This window comes from Erpetoichthys calabaricus, chromosome 17, assembly GCF_900747795.2.
Source record: "Erpetoichthys calabaricus chromosome 17, fErpCal1.3, whole genome shotgun sequence".
NCBI classification, from domain to species: domain Eukaryota; kingdom Metazoa; phylum Chordata; class Cladistia; order Polypteriformes; family Polypteridae; genus Erpetoichthys; species Erpetoichthys calabaricus.
This window is the reverse complement of record NC_041410.2, coordinates 86,590,937-86,609,734: the sequence shown is the minus strand read 5'-3', so window position 1 is coordinate 86,609,734 and position 18,798 is coordinate 86,590,937. Positions and strand designations below refer to the sequence as shown.

The following is an 18,798-nucleotide window of genomic DNA, read 5'->3' as shown; positions in this document are numbered from 1 at the left end:
CTATAAACCCTAATTCAGGATTCATGAAAAAGAATATGCAGTACAAATTAAAACGTAATCTGAAATGAAAGAAACATTTCCTCACCTAGAAACCTGTAGAAGTAGTATAGTAAAAGCAGCATTCCACACATGATTCCCACAAACACCACTATTTTAAGAGGTGAAAATATAAGGACATCGCTCTTTTCTGTTCTCCTTCCATCTCCTTCTAAAGCAGTCTGAGAATCCATTTCATTACTGTGGACATTGAAAATAAAGGTTGTACAGACTGAACTCATTTAATTACACAACTGCAAATTGTCCTATTGGCTGTAAAAAATGTATTCAATTTAACCAATAAAAATAATTTGAAACAGCTAAAACACTCTGTGCTCTCTAGCATCTTGAAAAGAATGAAGTTGTACAAATGGATGGAAATTCACATTTAATCCAAGTTAATATGTGACTTTAAGTTTTTCAGCTGGCACAACGATGCATGAGGAGAATAAAACTGCAAGAGAAAGGTGAAGACAGGATTTAATTTAGGCAGCCAGTGTGAAGTCACAAGGAGAGGTGTTTAAAAGAGTCTTAAACAAAATAAGTAACACCTTGTTTGTTAAGCATCTGAAGAACATGCATCCTGACCTTTTTCAAAGAATTCAAGCACAGTAGCAGCTTTACTTCAGCAATTGTGTAAACTTAACTTTGATTGAAGTCTAAATTTATATTACTTCAGTGATACAGAAGGGAGATAGATAATGAATCTTTTATGATGTGCAGCCCCTCCAATCCTGGCATGTACAGAATGAGAGGCTTAATAAGAGCACAAACTGCAGTGTAATACACAGTACCCACATTTTCAAAAATTATATTTCACAGTTTCCGTCTCCTCTCCAATAAAGTTTGATACTGACTGTGATGGCATCCTTTATTTTAAATAATAAAAAATGGCTGATGATGACATCTGTTATTCCAATTGCATATTTAGAGTGCTCTATGCTAAATTTCTAGACATCTCTCTCTTAAAGCCACTGCAGGACCTTTGGATCCCATTCTTCAAATGTTTTTTTTTCCCCTTTCAAAAATAAAACCCTGATTTCTTTTAATGATGATTTATAATTGGTATCAATGGCAAAATTGAGTAAAAAAACGTCTACAACATATTACAAACGTCTTCAGGCTACAATTGCTACAAAAAGACAGCTACTGAATATTTGCTGCCTAAATGAGGTAAATACTATTCAAAGACAGACTTTTGAGATTTATATTTATTTCCTCCTTTTTAGAAAAAGTTATTATGGTCTACCAAAATGTAAATATTGTGTATGAAGCTTGTGTGTTCTCCCCATTTCTGTGTATTTTCTCTCCAAATCTCTATTATATAAAACAATCCTCGGACAAGATGAGACGAGACTTTTTCAGAGAGATAATTTCAAGTCCCGTGAGACGAGACTTTGTGCCAAGAGATTTAACCACGTCCAGGGCTGGAAATAAAAGACAAAGACAAAGTAGAACATCGTAAAGAGGTTCAAAAACACTGGTGCGATATACATACAGAGCAGGTTAGAGATTATGAAAGCACTAAAATTCGAAAGTCTCAAAAAAATTATAGTAAAGATCGCATTAGCACAATGAAATGGAAATTATTACTTGGTGAAATAATGGAACAGCGAAAAGAGATCGAATATATGGACATAGGTGATATGACAGAAGTATGTAGATATTGTTTGGCTTTAAAGTTTAAATCAGAGACTTGTAGATCGTCTAATTCATGTTGCCAGCAGGGAAAAGTAGTGTTTCTTCCCAATGAAGAGGTGTATCCATGAGAAATAAAAGATTTGTTATTTGATGAAAGTGAAATCCACAAACACTATAGGTAAAATATCCAAATCTACAATAATCTGTTCGCATCATTCAATGCTCAAAACGTAGATTTACACAACTCAATACTATACGCTATGAGAATCTGTGGTCCTGCACCAATTAAAGCTTAAAGAAACCACAATTCAGGCAGGTTTATATTTATTATCATGGAGAAGCGATGCAACATAGAATCAAGAGTTAAACGATTGGACGCATTAGAAATTCTGCAGCCAATAATGGATACAAATCCATCCATCCAAAAGTATCGCACTTTACACAAAATTTATCTGAAAAACACGGACAATTCTTGGATTTCTACATGAATCCAAAAGATCACGCTCGCATATATAATAAACCAACATGCGACTAATTGTCAGTGATAATAGTTTCGAAAGACAGAGATATCAAACACAGAGATGATATTCGTGTTTATCCAAAAGCACAGCATGATTCAACACAAGCAGCAGACCCGGGAAATGACTAGCGCGTACGGGGGTTGGCGAGCAAAGCATGCAGGGGGCAGAGCCCCTAGTACTCCTAAATATCAAAGATGTGCATACTAAGTTAATTGGCGACTAACTTACTTCACCATGAAGGAGTGAAAATGAGATCTGCAAACACTCTTTTCAGTGTTGGGTTTCTTTCTTTCTCCAGATGCTGCAGGGGCAGGTTCCAGCTCCTAAGGCCCTAAGCTGGGCTAAGCAGGTTTGTGAATGGACGGTGATTTGTTACAAAGAATGGTCTAATTTTATTATGGTAGTATGTGGGGTCTGATCAAAGTATTTTAAGACTGTCTATTAACAGTGATGGTACTGAAGCAGTGAGCTGCATTGAGGTGTTCACTCTACACCTCATTTAAGCAAGTAGAGAAATGTGCGTTTAAAGAAACATCTCTTGCCCATACTGCAATAAAAATGGATAGAAAAGAGGAACAAACTGAGTATAGCAGTATTAAGTTTTACGAATTCTAAAATGCCACACTTGAGTTATACAAACTGTGACTTTGTTTTGCTTTATCATTTTAATTAATTTTAGCTTGGGCAACAAAAATCTGCAGCAGACTTCATATCTTTCGGTTTTAATTTGAAGTTTACAATAAGATGAATGAAAGGCTAATGCCATTTAAATTAACATGCGAGAGTTTAGCATCACTCATAAAGAAAAAAAAAGATTACCATAATACTAAAGACCTAGTATTTACAACTGCTGGGATGTCTGCAATGTGACTCAGTAGAATTACTTGTCTGAGACTCATTCAATAAATTGGGAGTCACTACAATAAAACATCATATAATCTTCTTACCGTTCTGCTGCACCACTCCAGTAGCCTCCAAGAGCCACAGTAAGAACACCAATTAGAAAGAGCACCACTATGCTGCTGTCAAACAAAGGCGCAACAGGGACAGAAAGCTTCACTGTCAGGTTTCCTTTGAAATGCTGATAAAGAGATTTGGGGGTGGGGGGAAGGCCAAATTATTTAATCTCACAATTTATTTTATTTGTTTAATGAATGCATTTAAAAAGTTACTAAACATTAAGAAAGTAAATGGCAGTAAGATGCATCAAACTTGTCTTTGATTTCTTTTAGAAAACATCACTCTTTTTCATGCTTTAATGAATTATAACAAAGAACCAGAATTTAAATACTTGACAGTACAGATCTTCAAGAATATCACAGCCAGTCATTTGTGCTTACATATTCTCCCAGTGTCTAAATATTGGTTTCTTTTTCTCTGGGGACACCGATTCTCCTCCCAAATCGGCCATGTGCGACTGTAGGTGTGTGCATGAGTGGGCCCTTTGGTGGACTAAATGGTTCCCTGTCCAAAACTGCTTCCTGCCTTGCATTTGGGGCTCCATGTACATTATTAATTTCCACCATAAATCAAGCACTATTTTTATGTACAATTACAAAAATCCCTCATGAAAAAAAGACTCTAGACTATAGTAAAAAGTTAAGACTTTAAAACTGAATTAGTTCTCTTTATTAAATATATTTACCCTCCAGTTAATATGTCACCAACATTTTACTGTCTATAGGTCAATTTGTATAATACAGATACTGAAAAGGTACATTAAGTTTCATTACCTGCTCCAAAGCCTGCACATCTGTGTATTTAACAAGAACAACTGGAATATTAACTTTGTCCAAGGTACTTGAATTTCCTGATGGAATATTCTGAACAGAACACAGAAAACAGGCTGTTAAATGGTTAACTCCCCCCGCCCCAAAACTGCACACACAGTAGATAACTGAACAGCTACTACTGCTATTTAAGTACAAAAACTGGCCATCTCTTATTCTTGCCTGAAAAATGCACTGTTAACACAGTGCTGCAGAAATCCTAAGAGAGTAGCTGGGGGTGGTACCAGCAAACAGGAGATTCATATTAGCAGTTAAACTCCTGTATTTGTATTTTTCTAATTGCTTTAGGCAAGCTCACCCTGCTTATAAAGCTTATTTCCTTTATCTTGGCATTTTGCAATTGAAATGACAAAAAGTGATAAGCATGAGGTGCTGAAAAAAAAAAAAACACTTTTGGCAAAATAGAATATACATACAGTGCATCCGGAAAGTATTCACAGCGCATCACTTTTTCCACATTTTGTTATGTTACAGCCTTATTCCAAAATGAATTAATTTTTTTCCTCAGAATTCTACACACAACACCCCATAATGACAACGTGAAAAAAGTTTCTTGAGATTTTTGCAAATTTATTAAAAATAAAAAAATTGAGAAAGCACATATACATAAGTATTCACAGCCTTTGCAATGAAGCTCAAAATTGAGCTCCGGTGCATCCTGTTTCCCCTGATCATCCTTGAGATGTTTCTGCAGCTTCATTGGAGTCCACCTGTGGTAAATTCAGTTGACTGGACATGATTTGGAAAGGCACACACCTGTCTATATAAGGTCCCACAGTTGACAGTTCATGTCAGAACACAAACCAAACATGAAGTCAAAGGAATTGTCTGTAGACCTCCGAGACAGGATTGTCTCGAGGCACAAATCTGGGGAAGGTTACAGAAAAATTTCTGCTGCTTTGAAGGTCCCAATGAGCACAGTGGCCTCCATCATCCGTAAGTGGAAGAAGTTTGAAACCACCAGGACTCTTCCTAGAGCTGGCCGGCCATCTAAACTGAGCGATCAGGGGAGAAGGGCCTTAGTCAGGGAGGTGACCAAGAACCCGATGGTCACTATGTCAGAGCTCTGTAGAGAGAGGAGAACCTTCCAGAAGGACAACCATCTCTGCAGCAATCCACCAATCAGGCCTGTATGGTAGAGTGGCCAGACGGAAGCCACTCCTTAGTAAAAGGCACATGGAAGCCCGCCTGGAGTTTGCCAAAAGGCACCTGAAGGACTCTCAGACCATGAGAAAGAAAATTCTCTGGTCTGATGAGACAAAGATTGAACTCTTTTGTGTGAATGCCAGGCGTCACGTTTGGAGGAAACCAGGCACCGCTCATCACCAGGGCAATACCCTCCCTACAGTGAAGCATGGTGGTGGCAGCATCATGCTGTGGGGATGTTTTTCAGTGGCAGGGACTGGGAGACTAGTCAGGATAAAGGGAAAGATGACTGCAGCAATGTACAGAGACATCCTGGATGAAAACCTGCTCCTGAGCACTCTTGACCTCAGACTGGGGTGACGGTTCATCTTTCAGCAGGACAACGACCCTAAGCACACAGCCAAGATATCAAAGGAGTGGCTTCAGGACAACTCTGTGAATGTCCTTGAGTGGCCCAGCCAGAGCCCAGACTTGAATCCGATTGAACATCTCTGGAGAGATCTTAAAATGGCTGTGCACCGACGCTTCCCATCCAACCTGATGGAGCTTGAGAGGTGCTGCAAAGAGGAATGGGTGAAACTGGCCAAGGATAGGTGTGCCAAGCTTGTGGCATCATATTCAAAAAGACTGGAGGCTGTAATTGCTGCCAAAGGGGCATCAACAAAGTATTGAGCAAAGGCTGTGAATACTTATGTACATGGGATTTCTCGTTTTTTTTATTTTTAATAAATTTGTAAAAACCTCAAGTAAACTTTTCACGTTGTCATTATGGGGTGTTGTGTGTAGAATTCTGAGGAAAAAAATGAATTGAATCCATTTTGGAATAAGGCTGTAACATAACAAAATGTGGAAAAAGTGATGCGCTGTGAATACTTTCCGGATGCACTGTACATTAACTAGCAATTATGTTTAGAAAAAAAGATTTTCTTCACGTGTGTTCTGTTAGAAAGATGCAACAGTTTGGCAGCACAGAAATGTGCAGATGAGACAGACAAATCAGGGAACAGATTGTTTCTGCAATCACTTGTTATCAAGGAATATCTGGTAATTTTCCATGTTGGTCAGTGACCATGGAATGGATACAGACAAACAATTTAATTACAGTAGTTGTGCAGACTCAAATGTCAAGTTAGCAAAATGAAACCTATCACATTTCTTGTTAGCAAAATGAAAGCTATCACATTTCTTCATGGATTCTCTATTTTCGCATTTGTGTTATTGAATGCAAATGCAAACTGGAAGAGAAACGAGAAATTCAAATCGTATAAAAACCTTAGCCTAAAAAACAATCTTGTTAGTGATATCTTGAATCCCATGATATATACTTATGCATGAAGATAAAATCCTGGCAAGGAATTTGAAATATACAGATTAAAGGACACTTCACAGTCACCTGAGGATTACATTTATTATGTGTGGAGCAACAAGTGTCCATTACTAATGGCAGCATAGTAACTGCCATTTAATGAAAGTAAAACTGACTAAAAGAAACTACAAACTAGGCTATAGTAGTAGATAAACGTAGAGGATGCCCTGGGCTGTTGCAGATGTTAGATAAAGATGTACAGAATTAATAATACAAGAAAGGGGAGCTATAAGATTGATCAAGAGAATGATGACCTATGCCATAAGGTGATAGTGAAACAAGAGCCTCAACTTCATAATCCAAGTCTTAAGAGTCACCAATGATTGTATAACAATCCACTGATAGAAGATCCAGAACAAAATGGAAGAATTGATCTCCCTGAGGTGAGAGAACATGCATATTCTCCAGGAAAAGGTAGTGGCTGTTGCTGGAAATGGCCCAGATTGTTAAGGCCAGATTGCACTGATACGGCCATAGCCATACTAACCAAAAGAAGGCCAGAGAGTGCGAAGATGGCTTACAGACAAATGGACAATTAATTAAACATAAGAAAAACAGATAAGAACTTTGTAAACTACTATATGCTCTGTTAAACAGAAATAGTTAACATCCTAAAGATATTTTTTGTTGAGTTAGGTGGCATAAATTTAAGTTTTCATGCCATCTCAAGGAAAGAATTTCAGTATCCGTGTATTAATAAAACACTTATTTTCTAAAGATAGACTCAAAACACAGGAATAAAAAATGTAGAACAGAAAAATACAAAACTATCCAAAATGTATACGTTTATATATTTACGTAGAAAATAATAACAGATAGCATCATTATATTTGTACTGTTTGCTTCTAAAGACAAAATAGGGAATAGCAATCTAGTAAATAGAAGCAAAAGTGTTATTAGAGAAGGGATGTAAAAATACTCCAATAAAAACTTTAATGTCAAAATTATTTGTAAGAGCTCACATCCCACTTACCAGTTCTTGTTCTGATGCAATCACTAAGGCAGTAGCTTCTTTTTTCTGGGCAATGATGGCCTTTTCAGAAAATGAACAATTCTTTCTCATCACCAAGATGGCAAGGCCCTTCACTACAACAGGGATATCATCTTCCTTACACAGATAAGTTGAAGTGAAGATGCGCAACTTTAAAATAAAAGGAGAGACTAGTCTGTTTTTTCTTTGAACAAACATATTGACTTCACTCACACTGCAATTTTAAATAGTTTGCATTATACTCATTGACAAAGACTGCACAACAGTAACACCCCACCTATGTTATGTGTAAGAGACTTTGAAATAAAAGCAATACTCACATAAATAAGCAGATAAAACTGGCATGGAACATAACTGAATACATTCAGTAATCCATATTACTAACCAAGAATGGTAAACCGGATATGGAAGCAGGTACATGTCCGTGGACGCAGAAGACATAGTGCGCAGGCGCCACACAAAGCCCCCCTCCCCAGAGTGAAACGGGAGAGACTACGAACGACACGCAGGCGCCACACAAAGCCCCCCACCCCAGAGTGAAACGGGAGAGAAGTAATATGGAAGCAGGTACATGCCCATGGACGCAGGAGACATAGTAAAACAAGAGGAGTCAACGCCCCACCCCAGAGTGAAACGGGACACACGTCGGAGTCCACAAAGGTTCACACATCAAACCCGAGATTGTACGGACACGCGTCTGAAACCGCGGAAGCAAAACTGTTTCGGCTCCAAAACCAAACAACTCAACAACTAACACAGCTACAACAACGAGCCCGCGTGGACAGATATAATGAACGTAGACGCCTACAACGCACGTCTCCAACTACGGAGGCAAAGCAGGCACGGGTTCAAAACGAAAGAGCTCAAGTGACCGAGATACAAAAACGAGCCCGCCTGGATATAATTAATGAATGCAGGCGCCTACAACGCGCGTCTGAAATGCCGCAAACCAGGCAGGCACAGCTCCGAAAAGAAAGAGCTCAACTGACCGAGATACAAAGTGAAATGGGAAACACTACGGAGTCCGCAGTGGTCCACAAAGCACTGCATAATAGTACGGAAGGAGCTCCGTATTAACAGTGGGGGGGGGGCCCCAGAGTGACACGGGCGAACGCTCCGTATTAAACGTGCGTCATCCTCACACGTCCAAACTATACAGCATAGGTGAATCACATTACAGTGATGCATTATTGACAGTACAGTAAAGATCACAGTATCGCAAACAAATGGAAATTATTACTCGAAAAAGGGAAAATATAATCACCACGGACCAGGTGTCATTGAAACAAAAGCAGGATAAAGCGAGGTCAGAAATAAAAGACAGTAGAAAACAAAGTAAAACGTCATAAAGAGGTTAAAAAAGGGGGCCAAACACATGGAGAGCAGGTTAGAGATAATGGAAACTGGAATTCAAAAGCTTCAAAAAAAACGTAGGCACGAAACACATGCAGAGCAAGATACAGAATATGAAAGCAGAAAAAAATGACAGTGTCAATACAAACAAAGTAAACATTGCATTAGCGCAAAGAAAGAGAAATTATTACTCGGAGAAATAACGAAAAGTCGAATAGAGATCGAATATATGGACACAGGTGATATGTTAGAAGTATGTAAATATTGTAAGGCTTTGAAGTTTAAGTCAAGAGAATTTCAAAAACGGAGTTTACCTCACATGCATTTATTGGTTACTTTGCAAAATAAATTATTAACCGCTGATGATGTGGATTGTTTTGTCTGTGCTGAAATTCTAAACAGAGAAACCTATCCTCAATGATTGGTACAAAGTCATTAAACACATCTCACGGACCTCATTTAAAAGATTCAGCACATTGGGACTCGAAAGATTCCAAATATTGTTTTTACAGAAGTTCAGAAATAAAAGTGAAACTAATGAAATAGCAACAATTCAAACAAAAAAAAAATCTTAAAAGTGTGTATCTGGAAAAACAAAAACGGGGGTTGGCGAGCGAAGCAAGCAGGGGGCGAAGCCCCCTAGTAAAGCAGAAAAGGGCACTACAGTGATCCCTCGCTATATCGCGCTTCGCCTTTCGCAGCTTCACTCTATCGCGGATTTTATATGTAAGCATATTTAATTAAATATATATCGCAGATTTTTTGCTGGTTCGCGGATTTCTGAGAACAATGGGTCTTTTAATTTCTGGTACATGCTTCCTCAGTTGGTTTGCCCAGTTGATTTCATAGAAGGGACGCTATTGGCAGATGGCTGAGAAGCTACCCAACTTACTTTTCTCTCTCTCTTGCGCTGACTTTCTCTGATCCTGACGTAGGAGGTGTGAGCAGGGGGGCTGTTCGCACACCTAGACGATACGGACGCTCGTCTAAAAATGCTAAAAGATTATCTTCACGTTGCTACATTCTGTGCAGCTGCTTCGTGAAGCGACATGCTGCACGGTGCTTCGCATACTTAAAAGCTCGAAGGGCACGTATTGATTTTTGCTTGTTTGTTTTTCTCTGTGTCTCTCTCTCTCTCCCTGCTCCTGACGGAGGGGGTGTGAGCTGCCGCCTTCAACAGCTTTGTACCGGCGGTGCTTCGCATACTTAAAAGCCAAACAGCCCTATTGATTTGTTTACTTTTCTCTCTCTGACATTTTGTGCTCCTGACGCGCACTCCTTTGAAGAGGAAGATATGTTTGCATTCTTTTAATTGTGAGACAGAACTGTCATCTCTGTCTTGTCATGGAGCACAGTTTAAACTTTTGAAAAAGAGACAAATGTTTGTTTGCAGTGTTTGAATAACGTTCCTGTCTCTCTACAACCTCCTGTGTTTCTGAGCAAATCTGTGACCCAAGCATGACAATATAAAAATAACCATATAAACATCGCGGATTTTATTTCGCTGGTGGCTCTGGAACGCAACCCCTGCGATGGAGGAGGGATTACTGTATTCCACTATTACCACTTGTATCCCAATACATAAATGGGAGTCTCATTTGCAATCATCCATGAATACTCACATGGAGCCAATTTAAAATCTCCAGTTACGAGTAATTACTACAGATATGGTCAGTCCACCTCAATAGGAAATTATGGTTTACTACAAAGGTACAAGCAACAACAAAGGTTGATCATTTATGCCCTGAATCTTGAAAACAAGAATGTTTTATTTGAACTCTGAAATAAAAGAATAATCTTTAATTGAAAAGTTTGATTTTACAAAAGTTGTCTAAATATTGTGACAAACATCAAAAGTGTGGGAGAGATCTGGAAAAACATCAGAACTTTATGACATTAGAAAATTGACTTGCTAATTAAATAGTACTCTTCAGTTGGTGTTATTAACCAGCTAATGTTTAGTCCATATACCAATTCTAACATAAATGGCACGTATCTGATGCAAACATTGTCTGACAAACCTAACTTAAAATGCATGCTGTCACAAAAGCAGCGTTAATAAGTTTGTGTAAATAAAACCACTAATCATCATCTTAGGATTTACTAACTCATGTGGCACCAATATGATGATGTTTTCATTTTTATCTTTTTAATAGTAATTTTAAACAACATTTATTTGTCAGATACAAAACAAAAAATGTCAGTGAATAACTGTAGTATTATTGTGTACATGTTAAGAACAAAATAAGGTGGTCAATGATGATCATATCATTCTTTATAAAAACTATACCAAAGCTCACCCAGGTCTGCAAAACACTGCCTAAAATTATAATCAGGTGGAGGCTTCATACGTTTATTCTAATAAAGGAGAAAAATTCCTCTGCATTTATATACTGTAATGTTAGACTGGAAAAAATGAACAAACACATTTTTGAGCAGTTATTGTTACAGGCAAAATGTCAAAACAGAAATGCACTTCCTGTTGGAAAGTGAAATGGGAGAGAGAATAATAATAAAAAAAAAAAAAGATTCATATTAACTTTCCAACCTAGTATAGAACTGGAAGGATTTAAAGCCTAATATAGCAGTAAGGAATTTACCACAAGGCCCAACCACAAAGCAGGGGTCAATGTATCACACTGTCTTCTAATTCCAATTGTGCAAAGTCATACGAGGAAAAGCAGTGCAATCTTGTTAACAAGACAAGGCTACTTACAGAGCTGTTAAAGGTAGGAGGAATAGGTGTCCAGTTAGAGTTGTAGACAAAACAGTAGTTTTGTTCATCAAGAGATCCCATTTCAGAAACCTGCATGACACCATTCTGAGCATTCACCTATGAGAGCAAAGAAAATATTACCAGCTGTGCCAGAAAAAAATCTGAACCAAACATACTATAAACAGAGGGCAGAATCAAGCTGCAAACTAAACATGGCATTCAGTTAAAAGTAGACACCAAATAATCAGATAACAGGCAATAAATGAAGGTCACTGCTTTAGACAGTAGTTGAAAGTAAACTAATCTATAGGATCTTCAATTTCAAGTTTCTTTGGCATTGTATTTTGTCATTCTTGAATGGCAAGAAGTATGTGAACCTTTGCTTTTAGTATTTGCAGCAATAACTGCAACTAAACATTTCTGGTAATTCTTGTACATCGGCTTGGAGGAATTTTAGCCCATTGCCTCATCTCAGAGATGTCGCTGGATTTTCTCAAATGAATGGCATGTTTCATGTTCTTCCAAATTTCTATTGGGTTAAGGTCAGGACTTTCATTTTGGCCATTCCAAAACCTGTTCTATTCTTCTTTAACCACTCTTTGGTAGAACAACTTGTGTGCTTGTGATCGTCTTGATGTACAACCCAGTTTCTCTTGGTGTAGTCCACGGACAGATGTCCCAACAGTTTCTTTTAGACTGGCCCAGACCACGTGATACCACTGCCACCATGTCTCACGGATGGGATGAGGTTTTCATGCTGGAACACACACAGTGTTTTTCTTTCTCCAAACATAATGCCTCTCATTTGAGCAAAAAGTTCCATCTTGGTCTCATCTGTCCATAAAACATTACTCCAATAGTCTTTAGGCTTGTCCACATGCTCTTCAGAAAAGTGTAGATTCTATGTTTTTTTTTTTTTTGGAAAGCAGTGGCTTTCTCCTTGCAGCCCTGCCATCCACACCACTGTTGTTCTGTGTTCTCCTGGTGGTAGACTTGTGAACATTAACCAGTTTGAGAGAAGCATTTAGGTGACCTCAGGGACAATCACATGCCTTGCCCTTAAAGTGATGCTTGTTGGCCGACCACTTCTGCTTAGAGTTAGCAATAGTCTTAAACTTCCTACTATTTGTACAGTCTGTCTGACTGTGGATTGGTGCAGTCTAAACTCTTTTAGAGTTGGGTCTTAAACAGCCTCTCTCAGCATGATGAGCAACCGTAATTCATTTTTTGAAGTTCTCTGAAACACCCTTTGTCCATGACGTGATACTGAACAAATGTGTTTGAAGATGAAGCCCTTGACAGATACTTGTTCTTTTAAAATAAACAGGGAGGTCGGTCCACTGACATCTGACTTTCATCACAATGATTGACAAAACCCGACTCTAATCTCACCTTCAAATTACCTTCTAGGCTCACATACTTTTACGACCCCTCAATAAATAAATGAAGAGCATGATATTTCTGTCTCACTTGCTTAGCGGATTCTCCATATTTACTTTTAGGGCTTATACAAAAATCTGATGATTTTGTTAAGTCATATTTATGCTGGAATATGGAAACTTCTGAATGGTTCACTAACTTTCAAGCACCACTGTATACTCGTATATAGTTTGATATACTGTACATAAATACACACACCTTCAATAGAATAGTGTGTATGTGTACATTGCTTTGAAAAAAACAAAAAAAAAAATTATAAATTTTTCCACACAAAAACTTTTCAATCCCTAAACCAAAACCTAACATCACATAAACCATCCCTGGGAGAACATGCAACACTTTCTTTATTACATTAATTTACCTAATGATAAAAATCATCCAGCACCAAATGGCACAGAATGAACCCAAATTTAAAGGATAATAAGAGAGAGACTGAAAACAGAACTGATTACAACCCTCACTTATTTTGACCTTTACTACCAAAGTCAAGTTGCCAGCACAAGGATTAAACAAGTACGCAAGTCCATAATCAAAGGAAAGTCAGGAAAATCAGATGAAATGTTGACGCCTTTTAGTCTGGAAAGGGCTGTAAAGCCATTTCTAAGGCTCTGGGACTCCACTGGAGCAAAATGAGATCCATAACCTCCAAATGGAAAAGACTTGGGAGAAAGTTCCCTGGAGTGGCCAACCACTAACAATTACTTCAAGAGCACTATATGAAACCATCCATAAAGTCACAAAAGATCCTAAGTATAAAAACCCAGCTAAAGTCAATGTACAGAACTCCAAAATCAGGAGGACATTGAGCAAAAGTGAGCTTCACTGGAGAATGTTGCAGGGTGGAACTACAACTGACCCAGAAAAACATACATATGCTGGTCCCTCATTTGTCAGGAAATTCCCGGGTGATCCCTCAACTTTTTGTGAGACAGTAGCATAGCATCAATAAACACAACCTGGTAATTTTTACCAATAATAACCATTACCCAGCACTGCCCAACTTCCGTAGTCATTAATCTTAAATGTACTACTTGACACCAACTGTGTTCAATTTGACATCAAGTTTAAAAAAAGGAGAAAATAAAAGGAGGTGCCAGATGTACTCACTTCACAGACAAACTTCTGCAAAACTGATATGAAATTCTATAGCTTGGTTTGGCTTTCATATTCAGAGAAAGGGAACTTCAACAAATACAATTCATTATGAGTAATGCATATACAGTATACAAATATCCCAGATCACTTTCACATTTAGGCTTCAATAACTCTTGAATATACACAGAGTGTGATCATGCACACTTTCATAGAAAACATGCAATAAAATCCCTCATTTTTTTAATACAAGACAAGCTCAAACTGATCCCAGAGATGGCAAGATGCCTATGAACACACTGGTAGAGACCAGGGCTTCTGGAACAATGTGTTCTGGATAGACAGGGCAAGGAAAAGATTATTTGGCTACAATTCCAGAAGAGAGAGGTTGGGAGCATGTGCCGATTGCAATGTGTTGCTGCACCCACCCCATTGGAGGAACCACACGGATTGAGATCTGAGTGCAGCCAGTGCAATGGGTGACACCTCCAGAAGACATGCATGAAAAACTGCAAAGACAGCATTTCACCAGAAGAACCCGATGCCAGCTGTGAAGCATGGTGGTGGAAAAGTAACAGTTTCGGCTGCTCAAAATTATAGAATCCACTATGAATTCTTCATTGTACCGGAGGGTGCCTGGGGATAATAGGAGGTCATCTGTCATTGTCAGAAGACTTTTCAACATGACAATGATCCTGAACACACCAGTAAATCTACCAAAAAAAGGAGGGTTCTGGAAAGGCCAAGTCAAAGCCAAGATCTGAATCCCATTGAGATACTGTGGGGGTATTTGAAATGGATTGTGCATGCGAGACACCCTTCAGACATCACACAGCTTAAAGAATACTGCACACAGGAGTGGGGAAAAACTAGACAGTTATAGAAAACATCTACTGGAGGTTGTTTCCGCCAAACGGGGCAATTATTTGCATCAAGGGTGTAGATACTTTTCACCACATTCTCCTCTGTGCAGCATTCTTTGAGCTGTGTGATGTCTAAAGGGAGTCTTGTGTGTACAATCCATTTCAAATACCCCCTTAGTATCTCAATGGGATTCAGATCTTGGCTTTGACTTGGCCTCTCACCCGAGGTCTGAATGCCTTACACCGACCATGCATCAAACTTCTGCCTACCAAGGATTCAACCCTGCCCATCTGGAAGGACAGTCTGTATTACAAGACTTTGAAACATTCTGTAAAACCAGCAAAGTCCCTGATTTTAGTCAGTGATCCACAAGAAATCCTTCTCACTTCTCAAAGTACTTCATTTAAGATAGTGGGGAGTCACCTCAAACACCACTAATGTATAGCACTTGCCTGGATGATGCAAGAGCAGCCATTATGCCCCAGTACACTCAACACACATTAGCTATTAGGGTGTAAAGTTGTGGGAGAAAACAGTTTGCCTATTTAGGAAAGTGAATGAGCAGGCCATAGTGGGGAATTTACCAGGGGCATCAGGAAATACCCTGAAGGATCCCCTGGGATCTTTCATGACTACAGAGGGCCAAGATGGTGCTACAGCACATAGACTTTGAAGATCATACACAGCAGAAACCACATGCATCCATGTCTACATGGAATTATAGGGATGCTGTTGCCAGGAGGATGCCTCTTCAGGTGGACATCAAGATGGATATTTTGAAGTTATTTTGGATGGGAGAGAAGCATACAGAGTCAGAATGGGAAGGAATGGTGTAGAAGTAAAAGATTTTATCGACTACAATAAAGTCAGACAAGGTGCTTTGTGGTCTATGTCTTACAGTCATTTCATGTGGCTTTATCAGCAAGAAAGTCCTAAGAATGATAATTACGTCAGCCCATAGACCACGCTTTGAAACAGAGTGGATGGAGACATTTGGGCTTTTATCAGACGTCTATGGAGCTAAAAAGGCTTTGATGAAATTCCAAGAAAGGTCAAGGCTGCAGACACTCTCCATTACAGTTCCGCAGATACAAATGGTGTGTAGCCTGCCTGTTACGCATTGCGTTGCCAATTACTTGAACGTTCCTTCACTCTCCGATCCCGATTACCAGGTAGCACTAGAACGGAGCCCAATTCCAGTCGTGTCGGGCATAAGACAGGACCCTGCTTTGTGTCACGCTAACGTCTACCAAAGTGAATCAAGCGGGTTGCATTTTTATATGTAAATCGAAATTACTAGAAGCGATTCCCTCAGCTGTTTCCCCTTGTATACATGATATAAACTAAGAAATGAATGGGTGTACAATTGTTGCTTAACTTTAGCAAGACTTTATCTTACTGTGCTACGTAATCTACGTTACAAAGTGTTAAAATTGTGCTGTTGAAGTGACAACATTCGAACGCAGGCGCAGTGTTAACTGAGCGCGGGATCACGTGGAGAAAACCAACGCTACGTACAGAACACACCGAAAACCACGTAGTAAAAATCACACTTCGAGAAACCAAGAACAAGGTTTACGACAATCGATCAATAGAAACATGACAGGGTCGAGTGAGTTTACAGCAACGTTTACAGTCATATTTATCCCAAAGCATGACATCCAAAATGAGAACTTCAAAGTGGAAATGAAAGTTACCTGTAAGCTGAAAAGTATAAACATAAAAACATTAAAAGCTGACAGCCATTCCATCTTTAAAGCTGGGTTCCTCCGGGTGTTTCTCGTTGTACTTAAGTATAAAATGGTTTCTGCGACGACGTCGAACTTTTTATTAGTTGTATTTTTTCTCAGTTGGACACACTTCACTAGAAAATAAAACCAACACACAAAAAAACTTTCTTTCACTTCCCGTTGACTCTGGTAAATCCCCGCCCAAAGCGTCAAGCGTCTCCTTGCCCTAAAAAAAAAAAAGGAAACGTGTCGCTTAGGTGAGAAAAATGAACGCCTTCACACGAAGAGGCATTTCGGTGATAAAATGAAAAAGCTAATCAGTAATGTAGTCTGAAAACGCCACACACAACCTAAAGCACTGACACCGCCCCCTGCGCGCTCTCCAAGTGAACGGCCTGAAGAGTGTGCTATCACTCAAACCATAAGCAACGTCACAAGGCCGCGCCCACTTCCGCTAAACGCGCAGATCTACAAATTAAAAGCCTCTGCACGGTCAGTAACGAGAGACAAGAAGAGGGGTTTTCCATTAACTTATTGTAAACACAGTTATCGTTATTGTGCCCATAAGAATTACTTATTAACGCTCTGACATCACTTCAGTTTTTTTTTCATACCGGCGAAAAAACACCCGCATATGATCTTAGCGTCTTAACGTCTAGTAATGCAAGATGTTGAGCTTTTGTGGTCCAGTCATCTGCCCCTAGACCCGAAAACCCCTAATTTTATGCCATTTTTGAACCATGCTTTGTTCGGCAGAATTACATCCTTAGGATAACAAGACAACCAATAGGTGTCTTCAGCAAAGATGATCAGAAGGACTTGCAGTTGTGTGTGCCCCATCATCTGACCCCATAATGGTTTATGAAGGGTAAAACTTTTCCCAAAACTTCTAAAAAATCGTTGTCAGTAATATATGCATGTGGTGTGTCTTTCTGTGCTATTTAGAGGCACCTAAACATGAATATAGTTTTGCTATTGATTCCTTACTGGTGGCAAAAATGACAAAAGTCCAACATATGCATGTAGGTGTTGTTTTACATTGATTTATTTGTCTGGCGCCCTTATCCAAAGCGACTTACAACTTTTGAGATACAATTGATTACATTTCTTTTCTTATTCCAACAGGAGTACAGGCAGTTGAAGTGAATACCTCAGGGTCACACCGTGTCAGGATTTGAACAGGGTTTGAGGTCCAAAGTCTGCCTGCTTATATTTTAGTCTGTTTTAGACCAATATTTGAGACTATTTCAAGGTCGGTGATTACAAATATGATGGTATTTTTGGCTTTTGATCATTTACTAGGGATCTAGCGCTCTATGGACATCTATCAGAGGGTGAAAAATTACACATTTATGTTACAGTGGAGAACATTTAAAATTTATACATTTAAATTGAAGCGCACATAAACATCTGATGCAATTATTCTTGTTTATTATGTATTTCTACCTCATGAAGTAAATCTGCAGTGGGTAGCGCTGCTGCCTCGCAGTTAGGAGACCTGGGTTCACTTCCCGGGTCCTCCCTGCGTGGAGTTTGCATGTTCTCCCCGTGTCTGCGTGGGTTTCCTCCGGGTGCTCCGGTTTCCTCCCACAGTCCAAAGTCATGCAGGTTAGGTGCATTGGTGATCATAAATTGTCCCTAGTGTGTGCTTGTGTGTGTGTAGATAGATAGATAGATAGATAGATAGATAGATAGATAGATAGATAGATAGATAGATACTTTATTAATCCCAATGGGAAATTCACATTAGTGCGCGCCATGTGGTGGGCTGGCACCCTGCCCGGGGTTTGTTTCTTGTTTTGCACCCTGTGCTGGCTGGGATTGTCTCCAGCAGACCCCCGTGACCTTGTAGTTAGGATATAGCGGGTTGGATAATGGATGGATGGATGAAGTAAATGACTACATTTCTCATGAAAACCACAAATTAGGGCGCCTTACAGTAATTCAGACTTTATTTTTATTTTTCATAACTGTTCTAAAGCCTAAAAATTACAGAAACCTATTGAAAGTGTAGCAACCACTGTTTTGCGTCGTGTAAAAATCTGACATCCTTTTCCCTGCTGTATAGTAATGCCATGAGCCGCATGTGTGTTCTCCATTTTTCACTTAGCT

General features: G+C 39.1%; 1 protein-coding gene across 3 annotated transcripts in view; it reads right to left on the bottom strand.

The window, feature by feature from the left end:
* zgc:123258 (uncharacterized protein LOC641502 homolog) overlaps positions 1–17,097 on the bottom strand; it is a 50,353-nt gene extending 33,256 nt beyond the window's left edge. For 2 of the 3 annotated variants that reach the window (XM_028823651.2, XM_028823653.2), the window contains exons 1-6: positions 16,654–17,097; positions 11,561–11,677; positions 7,474–7,641; positions 3,932–4,021; positions 3,146–3,279; positions 86–237 (exon numbers count right to left, since the gene is read on the bottom strand). In XM_028823651.2, the coding sequence (XP_028679484.1) occupies positions 86–237; positions 3,146–3,279; positions 3,932–4,021; positions 7,474–7,641; positions 11,561–11,677; positions 16,654–16,707 (715 nt within the window). In that variant the 5' untranslated portion in view covers positions 16,708–17,097. The remainder of the gene's footprint in view (positions 1–85; positions 238–3,145; positions 3,280–3,931; positions 4,022–7,473; positions 7,642–11,560; positions 11,678–16,653) is intronic. The other variant, XM_028823654.2, reaches the window with a different exon arrangement.
* Between the last annotated feature and the right edge of the window lie 1,701 nt (positions 17,098–18,798).